This window comes from Choristoneura fumiferana, chromosome 13, assembly GCF_025370935.1.
Source record: "Choristoneura fumiferana chromosome 13, NRCan_CFum_1, whole genome shotgun sequence".
NCBI lineage: Eukaryota > Metazoa > Arthropoda > Insecta > Lepidoptera > Tortricidae > Choristoneura > Choristoneura fumiferana.
Genome location: NC_133484.1, coordinates 19,634,190 through 19,647,089, shown reverse-complemented (window position 1 = coordinate 19,647,089; position 12,900 = coordinate 19,634,190). Strand labels below are relative to the sequence as shown.

The 12,900-nt window shown below is 37.0% G+C and overlaps 2 protein-coding genes across 2 annotated transcripts in view; one reads left to right on the top strand and one right to left on the bottom strand.

The window, feature by feature from the left end:
* Positions 1-12,900, bottom strand: part of LOC141434268 (uncharacterized) — a 93,133-nt gene that overhangs the window by 28,555 nt on the left and 51,678 nt on the right. The gene's annotated exons all lie outside the window — the stretch shown is intronic.
* On the top strand, positions 937-8,729 carry LOC141434281 (uncharacterized). Its single transcript, XM_074096678.1, has 6 exons — positions 937-1,063; positions 2,398-2,543; positions 3,020-3,143; positions 3,999-4,163; positions 4,554-4,649; positions 8,272-8,729. The coding sequence occupies exons 1-6, from the start codon at positions 1,010-1,012 to the stop codon at positions 8,713-8,715; spliced, it is 1,029 nt and encodes a 342-aa protein (XP_073952779.1). The 5' UTR covers positions 937-1,009; the 3' UTR covers positions 8,716-8,729.

Below are 12,900 nucleotides of genomic sequence, written 5' to 3'. Positions count from 1 at the left end.
AGATAATCCAACCAGTTGCTGAAATATTTTGATGTTGCACTCTTATGTCATATGTCGCGTTAATGTCACCCGTCAAGTTTATCCATACTAATATTATAAATGCAAAAGTGTGTGTGTTTCTGTGTTTGTATGTTTGTCTATGTACTTTTTATCCCGGAAAAATGAACAGTTCCCGAGGGAACAGCGCGCGATAACCAAATTCCACGAGGGCGAAGCCGCGGGCAAAAGCTAGTGAATTTTATAATTTGACCTTTAGCGACCCCCGCACTAGCGTCTTTCAAGCGTCGTCGTGCCAGCGTCCGCGCAGCGTCGACGCGACGAGAAACGAGACGATAAGCTCAATTAGAAGAGATAAGAGAGAGTGGTGGTGGTTATAGCCTAAATTGAATAAAGATATTTTGACTTTGACTTTGAGATAGATACAGTCGCCGTCAAATATTTGGGAGCGGGCAAGATGATCAAGAATATCGAAATATGTAGGTACTCTAATACCTTAACAAGAGTGCATGTGCAGGTGGTGGTGGTAGGACCTTGTGCAAGGTCCGCCCGGATTGTTACCACCATCTTGCTCGCTAATCCTGCCGTGAAGCAGCAGTGCTTGCACTGTTGTGTTTCGGCGTGGAGAGTAAGACAGCCGGTGAAATTACTGGCACGTGAGGTATCCCATCTTAGGCCTCTAGGTTGGCAACGAAAATCTCAATTATTTTGTTCACATGTCATGCCCCCTCCCTGAATGTGGAATGTAATTTAAGGAAGCCCCCTATTAGACAAGGATGAATTATATTAAGTATATCTCATTCCGTTGGATTTACTTTGGTCAATCGTGCTGTGAATGTGTGTCGAATGTACAGTACGTATTGTTTTCTTAATCGCTAGAATATTTCGTCGATGCCGTTCTTCACTCCGGTACTTCAATAGCAATAAAATCAATTTTAACGTCGTCGTAAACGTGGTTTGATCCATATTTCGCAATAGTTCCCCGAGAGTTATTTTTGTTCGATTTAGTGGGATGGCGTCTGCCGCAACATGTCTGCGCTTGTGTGCCGTGTTCTGTGTGTTGTTGGTAAGTTTTGGATCTTATTTGTTATGGCTTGAGATCGTGTACACACGAATAAGACAAAGCCAAAGCTAACAGGCTACTAGAAACACAGGGAAGCTTAAAGTTCCATCTTACAGAATGGCTAAAACCAAAAAGTCGTTTCTGGGAAATTGCATACGTTTTTATAATAAAATTCCAAGAAATATTACCAATGAAACGGATACAGAAATCAGATCTATATTGTCAAGAAGACATTAATATCTAAGGCGTATTATCAAGTTAATGATTATATCATGGTCAGGGATATTTGGAAATAATTCCGATCCGCATTAGCGATCACTTCAAATAGCGAATCTTCTGTGTTAAAAATAAAGTCGTGTTAAATACTTGTGATGTATAGATATCATTTAATAATATTGTAAATCTGTTTAAAAAATATATACCTCGTTGAGTTTCTTGCCGGATTCTTCTCAAAAGAGGTTTTTCCGAACCGGTGGTAGATTTTTTTTGACATTGATAAGTGCTTGTTATAGCCTAAATTGAATAAAGATGTTTTGACTTTGACTTTGAATACACCCGAAGTACACTTTCCTTGTTAGTTCAAGCTTTGATATACCTAATTCGAATTCAACGTGTCTCTTTTCTACTCTCTAATCAATGACCGAAACCTCGAGTAGAGTTCCTTTTCAGGAATGTTTCAATATCCTACTAATATTATAAACGCGAAAGTTTGTAAGTCTGTTTGTTTGTTACTAGTTTCATCACATCTAAACCGTTGAACCGATTTAGATGAAATTCGGTATACAGATAGTTTGAGTCCCAGGGAAGGACGTAGGATAGCTTTTAGCCTGGAAATTTGCATAGTTCCCGCGGTATAGCGATAACCGAATCCTACGCGGGCGGAGTCGCGGGTAACGGCTAGTTGAAAATTAATTGGTGAGTTACGAATATAAAAAATACTGTATTAAATCGTAAATCAGTCATTTCTATACGTTCTATTCATCTTTGTCCGGAGGGTAGAGAGAGACACGTTGTTATTTATTTATAGGGTATCTCAGAAATTTGCTAGGTTGGGAATTTCGGGAGCGATCTATCGATCCAGTTTTAGCCCTGTCTCTGAGAAAACGTGCTTTTGAGTTGTAGTTTTGTTTTGTGTAAATTTCACTCGCAATAACATCTGTTATTTCAATGGCTATATCATTATCATTAGCGTTGGTAGTTAAGTTGTATAGTGCTGGGCTTGTAAAGTGTACGTTTTTAATACATATACGAACATACATACATATCAACCCTGCAAGTTAAATAACAGCTTGCAGTTATAGTTAATAACCAATTTGACATGTTTCACGCAAACGCAGGTGATAGAAGCCAACATTGAAAAGACGCCTCAGCAGAACGACGTGAAGGAAGAATTAGATAAAGTGATAGAAGATGAGATAACGTCAAAGCTGGCCACTGACCTGCTGCAGAGCATCGAGAGAAAATTCCAGGTCGACCTCGAGAAGTACGTACAGCAGAGATAACAATTTCAAAAATGAAGACATAGGCAACGTCACCGATATTGGTCGAAGAATATGCAAGTTGCGGCAAGGGGTGGACTGGACCATATCGCTCAAAGAATAGATAACGGTTGCGGGAGAAAGGTCCTCGAGTGACGACTACGAATCATTAGACGAAGCGTTGGCTGGCTTCCCACTAGGTGGCAGTCAAACTAATGTAACCTTTTTACGCCTAACCGTTGATCCAGTTTTAAGACATTTCAGTGTTACTGAGATAGAATCTAGGGTATTAAAGACGCGGATGGTAAAGACATAGGACATTGTTTACCGCAATTTTTGTAGTCCCTATGGGTTGGCGAATATGGTCAATGAAATGCTAAGTAGGTGTTACAAATGTGTCAGAAGAATATGATACATGTCATTTTTGCTTGGCCACAATTTGGCATGCAGAAATAACTGGCTGAACCTGTATTTATTTCAGATCAGTAAACATGGTGCTGGTGAAAATTAAGATCTTACTGCAGAACGGCACTTCACACATCCAGGACCGGCTGCACGAGCTCCAAGCACAGCTGGAGGCCATCAGAAATTCCACCGGGACTGAGGTAACGATGAGGAAAAGAGAAAGTGTGGTAGTGATTAAAAATGTGGAACGAAAAAATCTGATTTAACAATATATTTATTTTTGTTAGTGAAATACGTAATAGTAAAAAAAACACCAATTTTAAGTTTAGAAAAAATATAGCTCTGTTCAACAGAGAAAAAATTTGCGTGTATGTGAGGCGAAATGTATTTTAAACAATAATCAAACCATCATCTGATTTGACAAGTTTTATTTATGAGAGTCAGAGCGGTCAGTCAACTAAAAGTGTCTTTCATGTGGATTATTTTGACTTTAATGATTTGGTGATGAATCCTTATGTATACTTTGAATGGCCTACAAGTTGGCTTGGCGCCAAAAATCCACTCAATTTTGTCCCGTAACAAACTAAATTCTGTCTCAAAAATATACTTCCATAAAACAACTACTTGTTTTTTTGCCTTGCTTAAATGCCCTTAAACAGGGTTGTACCTAAGGTGTCATGATGTACAAAGTGCAATGATGAAATAAATAAATAAATTAAAGAAAACAAGAGTCAAAGAAATAACAAAGAAGGCGAAAGTCACTAAGTTAGAACAAAACTCAAACTCTTTATTGCAAAAAGCTAAAAGTTATTATTAAAGCTATTAGTTATTTTAAAGCTACCGAGCTTAGCTTTAGTATCTAACTTTAAAAATGTATTGTCATTATCATCATCATCTCAGCCTATAACGTCCCACTAAGTGCTAAGCACAGGCCTCCTCTCAGAATGAGAAGGCTTGAGTCGTAGTTCTCACGCCGGCCCAGTGTGTGGAAATTCACACATAACAAAAGATTTTATTTTTTTACCAAAAACCTATTTATTGTTATGATTGTTTAGCTGGAAACCTGCCTGAAAGCCCAACAGAACGTCACGACAGCTCTGGCCGAGAAGACGCTGCATCAGATGGTGGTCTGCGGGTACGCGCTGATCGGGCACGACCCTGCGCAGGCGGTCAGCGCCGTCGTCGCCATGAAGGACATGATCAAGACGCGGTTGAAGCCCGTAAGTATTTTAAAAGTATTTTTCAACTCTATATCACCGAATAAAAAACATAGTCGGGATAAGAGTCTGTGGTACATATTTTGAAGGGTTACATAAGTCCATATTTAATTTTGTGCACTCGACTGTGTACTATCGGATGTGTTGAATTTCTAGTTTGTTTGAAGTGTGTGTGGACCTAGTCAATTTGATTTTACGAGATGTACAAAACCCTTGGTGCACGAGTCCGATTCGAACTTGACGGATTACTTCCTAATAGTCTGATATAAACTAGTCTGAGCAATTAATTTGGATCCAAAAGCTTGAAAAATAAAAATGTCGCTTTTTATCCATTTAGACGATACGTGCTATAGCTACATGATTCTTTTATTTTTATAAAGGATTTTTTTACAGATTTATGAACAGAAGAAAGACGTGTACGGCCTTTTGAAGCTTTGCGGTCATGATCACGACACTCTGAAGAAGGTCATTAAGTGCGTCATTTCTAAGGTAAGACGTTATTACTTACTTATTTATTGTATACCGTGCACTGCTTCAACTTTGCCCTCTGGTCCCAACATTGCCTGATTCAATTTGGAGTCGATAACTAGCACCCTTCTAGGTTTTTAAACTTTTATCACCCGTAATTAATAATTCCCGTGTAGATAAAAGTTTAAAACCTATAAGAGTGCTAAGTTATCGACTCTAAATGGAATCAGGCAATGTTGGGGCCAGAAGGCAAAGTTGAAGCAGTTTACGGTACGTAGATTTTGCACAATTACAGGGTGGATCACTACAATGGGTTAGTTTCCTGGGTAGAAAAAATATTATTCTATCTAGTCCGCCAGTTACGTTAGGAGAAAATCGTTCGGTGACAAGCAAAAGTCACCAACTGCAAAAAAAAATCCAAATGGGATAGGCAGATCACGCGAAACGTTACGGCTTCGGAGCGTCGGTTTTAAGTTTGACAGAAACGGTACAATAGTGACAGGTTGCTAGCCTGTGGCCTACTAACCTTAAGCTATATCCTTTGTCGCCTCCTACGACATCCACGGAAGAAATGGAGTGGTTAATGAAAGTTAATGTTTGTCAACGTAAATAAGCAGCAAGTAGGTCAATGTTGAAATCCGCGAATTCTTGCAACTTTGTAAAGAAGCCCCTCTCCAATACCAAATAACTGATATAAAATGGGTATGATTTTATTGATCACCTAATAAATGCGTTTACGGCCACCTAATAAATAATATTTGTTCCTAAAATAGTAGATCGGCCACCTTAATTGAATCACCAAATAATATTAAAACGGTTACCTAAATATTATTTAAAAATTACTCGGAAATAATATTGAACATCAAATAATTATATTGGGTTCCAAAATAATAGATGTGTCATTAAAACTGAATCATCAAACAATATAGAAATGGCTTCCTAAAAATTAATTATAATCACTGGAAAATAATATTGATCATCAAATAAGTCACACACACAAACATCACGCCTGTATTCCCAAATGGGGTAGGCAGAGCACACGAAACGTTACCGCTTCGGAGCCACTTTTAGCAATTTTAGGTTTTAAGTTTAACAAAAACGGTACATTATACAATGAATGAAATAATAATAATAATATCTTCTCACAAATGACACCAATTGACCCAGCCCCAAACTAAGCAAATAAATTTCCCATATAAAATTAAGGCAAATAGTAGAGTGAGATGGAATACTCGTTTCACGCAAAAATCCCTTGTTCCCTGTACATAACCATAAGCAGCATCTTACGTAACCATTACCGGCGGGGGTTCAATTACTTTATAAATTTAATTATTGTAGGAGAATTATTCTAGCGTTATTGTAGAGGAATAACTGGAACCTAAATTGACAATAAAAGTGGCCAATTACATTACAGACATCTCTGAAGTTGGAAAGATTTGTCATTTTCAAGTGCTGGTTATATACCGGGAACGAGGTGCTAAAACGGATGAATGGATTTGGATGAATGCGCATCTAGCTGGATTTAGGAATTGACACTTAGATGTTTTTTTATCCCGATATTCCCACGGAACCGGAATTTTCACATGAACAATCCCGCAATTTTAACTGCTACGTCTTGAGACATAAAGACGATTGTTCCTATTCAGAGTGAATTCACGATATAAAGGCTAGTTCAGACGTATTAAGTTATCAAGTAGTTAACATAATTTTAACTTTATTATAAGCGACATAATTGGGATGCACCAAAAAAATAACCTATAGTTTTTATTTTATTTTTGGAAAGAATAGGATATTTTAAGATACCATTTTCATTGATTTTGAATTTGGATGAGTATTTAATTTTTTATAATTTTTTACGAAATACGCTGGATGACGTCACAGTGAGACAGCCACGTTCCATTGCCTAGAAAAATTCAGGTCGTACATAACATAATCTGTGGCATTACAATTTGACAATAATTCAAGCACGGCTTGGGGTCCTAAATGAACCGTGACAAATAGTTTTATTTATCTCCTCTTTTAGCTTCGATTATTCTTGTTTATTTAATGGTGTGAGAGTAAATAGATATTTTTTATTAAAATCTGATATTTAAATTCTTTTGTATTTACTTGTAACGTAGTAATTTAATAATTTAATTTGTAAAAATACATTGGAAATACTCGTATACATTTCGGACTTTACGATAAATGACAACTGTGTAAGGCCGGGTGCGCATCATGTGATTAAAGTTCTAGCTTTGTCACTCTTTGCAATTATAAGCAGGACAGGAACATTTCAAATTGACAATTTGCTTACGAGTGTAGACCTGCTTTATAGCTGCCTTTGTGACGAGACACTGCAGGGGTCAAATGAGGGTCATTACTTAAATTTTGTTTATTTAATTCAGTTTATCACATTTTTGGAATCTGATTTCTGCAAACGCTTCACAAAGCCTATTTCTCCAAATGGTTTTCGATTTATTATATTTTATGTTGTCAAAAATTGGGACATCCCAATTTTAAATAACCTACACGTTCGTATCAGCTAAGTTCTTTCAGCCTTAATCTGTGAAAATTAAGTTAAATCGCTGAATTTCTATTCAAACGGCGGGTCTAAAGAGAGAGAATAAGGCTGGTTTACTATTTATTATTGTCAATTTTTTCTCCGTCGTTACTTTAAAAACACAACTTTCTTGAGCCAGTTTCATCAAATATCGAATACTCAATTTAGGTCGTAACACGAATTAGAAATCTGGCATGAGTTATGCTAACATCCGTTGTTTTGTATCGAAATAAACGTGCCCGCTGCTAAAGAAAGTTCTTACTAGCATCTGCTTTGTAACAGTGGCGGTAGGTAACTCACCCTAGTGTGAACTCAAATTTTTGCTTACTGACTTTTCTTTCTTCGCGTTATTTGCACTGAAAGGCACCTGCTGAAGGCTGTTTTGATTTTTATCCGTAATTTGCAGGTTAGGGTCCCAGGGCCCCCTGAGCGTTAGGGCCCCGGTGCACGGCCCCACCAAGTGCCCCGACAGCTACGTCATTGTTTATGTTGTAAAAAGTGGTGACAAGGTTCGATGTCCTGACTTTCCAAGAGAGAGTTCAAAACCGGGCACAGTCCTGCATTACCTGCATTATTATATCCCACTGCGGAGCGTGCAAAAATATCCGACACGTCTTATCGGTCCTAGATATCAGCAGTAGTATCAGATATTTTATGCACGCTTCGTTCTGTCAGATATTGGTGTTGGTGACTGTACAAATACTCCAATTGGAAGTGTTCTTTTTTTTATAAAACACCTCTTTAACATGCCTGAAACTAAAGTCTTATGAATTGTTGAACTAGCGTTTAATGGATAATAATTGTATCCACAAGAAAAGCACGTAAAATCCGTGTGTATGGTACAGTCAGCTGCAGAGAAAGGGTACCCCCCCCCCCCTTACAGGGGCACCTTTTCTCTGCAGCTGACTTTACACGACTCTACTAGGTTTTGAAAATTAATGTCTTTAGCGTCTTAACCACTTATTTAACCCCAAGATGAACTAATTGAAACAATATTATTACATATTTTATTTTATGAATGATTGGACAAATTGAGAGCCAGCTATCTCCGAAATTTATTCTTACTTTATCTGATGAATTTTATGTTTACTTATATTTCAGTCTCCTCTGATTAAATCGGCGATGATGGATGTAACAGGAAAGCTTATAGACGGTGTGGTGGAGCTTACGAAGCTAATGGCTCACGGGGCCATGCACGAGGCTTGCCTCATCGAAGTCATAAAGTCAGTAGAAGACGAAGCTTTTGATCTGGTACGAAACGTCAGGGACTGCGCTTTCGGAAACAAGACGCTAGATGCAGAAGCCAGAAATTTTATTAAAGAAAACAATGCAACAGTACTAGACATCACACCAATTTTCCACCCAATAGATGGCAATAAAAAAGAAGTAGTTGAAATGAAAGACTTACTAAGAAGGATGCTTAATGATGATAATGGTAAAGATTTAGATAAGCGTTTTAAGAAAAAATTGAAGAAACTGCAAAAAGATTTAACTTCAGTTGACAAAAATGTTATTTCCAATGATGTTAAAACTGTTGATAAATAAATTGATTACGATTTTGTTTTCATTTAACTTGATGTAGAATTTGGTGAAGAATTGGTTCGAGTAAGGCAGTCATAAATAATAATATATTACTGTTTATACGTGATGTTGATGTTTTAAATCATAACGGTTATAACCAATAATAAAAAGGAGTTTGTTATGATAGATGTTTTAAATGCTTTAGGTGCTTGCTTGATTAATGGAACGAAACATAAAGTACGAAAACTTGTGAAATAACGAGTCGTTGGTATAACTCAACCGTGACCGTGAGCTTTTTTGAGAAGGGAAAAATCTTGAGAAATATTAGCCAAGCAATTTAATGGTGTGGGTGAAGTCCGCGTGAATCTGAATCCGCACTGGGTCCGCGTGAGAACTACAAGCCCAAGTCGTCTTAATATATTATTATTATTATTAATCTGAAAGGAAGCTTGTGCCCAGCAGTGGGACGTGTTTTGATCGGAGACGATGATGACATAGTAGTTAAACATATAGTTTTCTGGATGTATGAAAGGAAATGACAAATCAGAATTTACTTTTCCATTCAGGCAAAATCTACATTTTAATTATAAGGATAGGTACGAGAAATAGGTAGCATTAATTCCAAGTTAACTTCACGATCATGATGTCAAACTTGGACAAGTGCATACATTATATAAAGGATTTAATTGACATTCTATAGACATTCTTGATTTAAGCGTAGGTTGACGTGAATGTTACTTATTTATATCTAAACATTAGTTCTGAACCCAAGCAAAAAAGATTATATGTAAATAAAAGAGTTGATGATAATAAATACCCAATAATAGACAGCAAAGCTGTTGAAGTCACTCATCTAGAATTAAAACCCTATAATTCACTTGACTAATATATCAAAGTCGATTCAGGATTATTGATTTCCTTCCTTAATCCAGATTGTGTGGTTGCGGCGATCGGGGCCGAGCCGAGATTATCTCTGTTTACATGTCTATCTGAAAGAGGGCACACGAATATACACTTGCCGCGAGATGTTTTTTGTTTACAATCATGAAAGTAAGCTTGAAATCTGCTGTTGGTTTGACGCTAAGATATGCGGTATCTTTAGTTACAGCAGGGGAACTTTCCGCAATCTTCCTAATGTCTAAGGTTTGATAAATGTACTCGTACCCATTTGTGTTTCTAGCCGTATATTACTGGCCAGTTTGGGTATAAGATCAGCGTTAAAAATATCAGAGAACGCCACCAAATTACTGAAATGCCTGATCCCTATAAAATCTCTTATTGAAATAAATTACCTCTACTGGTTTACTATTATCACAAATCGATGTCGTTGAATTTTAGGAAAATTGGTTACTGTGATCTCCTTGCTTAAATGTAACGATACTTTTAGAAGAAGAATTAAGTACTATTCTATTAAAACAAACTACTACTACCTTAGTGTCACAACAAATTTCAGACAGTGATGAAGTCTATTGTTCATGCATTTAGCATGCGCAAAAATCATCTACGTATACTGCAGCTTCTGTGATTTGATGGTCCATATTTAGCCAGACTCCTTTATTCCAAACAATATTGTTATCACATTATAACATTGTAATGCATGCATCATGCTTTATGCACAATTGTTTTGGTCGATGTTCCACGAAATCAACAAAATTCACCGGATGTTCGTATATTGGACTTCCTTGTGTAAATGTTTACATAATATTGTTTGTTGGCTTCATTGGCAAAAGCTTGTTTTGTACTTTGGATCGCCGGTGGTTAAGAAGAAAAATAGCTTTTGTTTGTTGTGGCTAGATCACAGAAATTAGAAAGGTCTACTGGGCATTGTTTTTAAAATCATAACGGTGTAGACGAGTAAAAAGGGTAATTTTTTCAAATGTAAAATAAAAACGATTTTCACTTAAAGTGATGCAATGTTTTCCGACAGCCCAAAAGAGGGTTATGTTTCTCGAGCTTGTATGGCTTTTTCTTTGGTCCTCTCTGTAACCAGCTGGACTCTTCTTCTTATTCTCGGATTCTTCAAAACTGTCGGAGAAACATATGGAATGCAATTTTCAAATTTGTGTTGACGAAAAAAAATGGAGGGAGATTAAAAATAATTGTAACGATATGGCTATCAAATTAAAGCTCATAATTATTTACTCCGTTCCAAGACTACGTTCCGTATCTACCTACGGCATAACACGTGTAATATATCTTTAATCAAAAACTCCGATGAAAAACTAACCCAATCCTCTACATAAATATTTCGGATTGTTAAGACATCTTGTATACATACGAACAGTTTAATACATCAGTGCATACGAACATTGCAAGCTAGTAAAAATGCATGGCAACTGTCTGACAGTTGATAAATTTAGTTTAGAAAATATAGTTCAACAGGTCTAGACTTTTGGCTGTCCCCGCGACAGTTGTGGGCGTACAGCTGGTACACGTTACTTTCCAGTGGCTACAAGGCTTCCAATCCAGTGGCAGGAACATTTAAAAAGAAAGATTATGAAACTTTTAAAGACTATAATAAAGCATTTGTTCTTTGTACATAACTTGTATAGTTAGGGACCAAATTAATTAGGTCCTATCCTGGCGCTTCGCCGTCGCGGAAACGGGCCGCTCGCTTCACTCGCTCGGCTCGCGCATTGTCGTCACAATTATTGTGCCACACACTCCTTCTAGCTTCGCTCATTATCGTCCCATATTTTCAAAAATGAAATTGACGGTAAGAGTAACCAATTAGCAGAAATCTCTTTGCAGTAGGAAATATTTGCCCCCTTCCAGTGCTGGTTACGTAAGATAATGTACAAAGAACAAGAGTGAAAAAAGGTCCACGTGAGCGAGAGTAGATGGTACAAGAAATAAATACCCTAAACTTCTAAGCGGCTTAATATATTTAGTTATAGTCCAGTAAATATGAATTGGTAGTAACTAGTCCATAGTAAAGTTGACAGATTGAGCACTATATACTATATTTCCTGGACTATACCTAAATATGCTAGATTTTTTTTCTTTCTTAATAATTTAAAATTCTTAAGCGACTTACTTTAATTAGTTTTTTTCGTAATATTGTTTTGTTCGGAATCAGTAGGATAAATATCCTCGTCGTTTCAGCTATATTTTTTTTTACAAAAATGACGCTTCGATAATTAGCCCTTTGAATCGAAATTTATTAAATGCAAGTCCCCGATAAGCAGTTCTAAATCTATCTAAAAATGATTAAAACAGGGAACACTTTGCCCCAAGCGTCGGTCCGTCCATTAAATGTTGGCGCTTCTCCAGATAAAAAATAATTAGAGGAAATGTAGGTGACGAGGGCATTCACCTTCCCAACGTTACATGATACTGCCACGGTGACATACTAGATCTGAATGTGGTCATGACCTTATTGAGGAAGAAGATGCAGAAGTGTATGATGATTTGGGGGTTTCAGATGATGTGTTGGCTCTATAGCCACATCTATATGTCAGAGACAATTTTTCCAGGAAATAACACACTAACTTAGAAACCCCTGATATTGTCAACCGTTGAATGGATTTTTATCAAACACAGTTGAGAACTACTGCAAGGAAATTCGCTTTCACGTTAGATAAACCGCATCGAAATCAGTCTATCCGTTTGAGAGCAACGATGCCACAAACAGACAGGCAGACATTGGTGTCAAACTTATAACATCCCTCTTTTTGCGCCGAGGGTTAAAAATAATGTTGATACGAATGGACCAGTGGTTAGTGATCCTAAAGTTATAGGTGCTGAGTTGGAATCCCATCTGGCAATAAATTGGAGGAAACTGTCACACAAAATCATTTAAGTAGTTATTTAATAATGTTCTTCTAAACAGGGTAAATTTGTGAGTCTCTATACAGATCATCATTATTGCATACGTATGTGGACGATTTGTAAAAGTTTTGCTTTTATTATACTAACTATCATAATACATTATATCTATACGATAAGAATCGGTTCATTGATAGTAACTAACCCCACCCCAGCCTATATACGTCCCACTGCTGGGCACAGGCCTCCTCTCTGAACAAGAGGGATACCCGGTAGTTCACTTTTCTTTTGCTAAATCGTGTTACAGGAAAGAGGAGATGAAGCGTTTAAATAAATATGTATGCTGGCGAACGCGTTGGGGGCATTTTTTGTTGGTTGTTTGTGAGCATAATAATGTCGTATCTCATCTTATAAAAGCATTATGATATTCTAAGACTAAGA

Excerpts from the sequence above, each read along its gene's own strand:
- LOC141434281 (XM_074096678.1), top strand. The coding sequence starts at position 1,010 with ATGGCGTCTGCCGCAACATGTCTGCGCTTGTGTGCCGTGTTCTGTGTG. Across the intron at positions 1,064-2,397 it reads CCGTGTTCTGTGTGTTGTTG|GTGATAGAAGCCAACATTGA; the intron begins GTAAGTTTTGGA and ends ACGCAAACGCAG. Across the intron at positions 3,144-3,998 it reads GAAATTCCACCGGGACTGAG|CTGGAAACCTGCCTGAAAGC; the intron begins GTAACGATGAGG and ends ATGATTGTTTAG.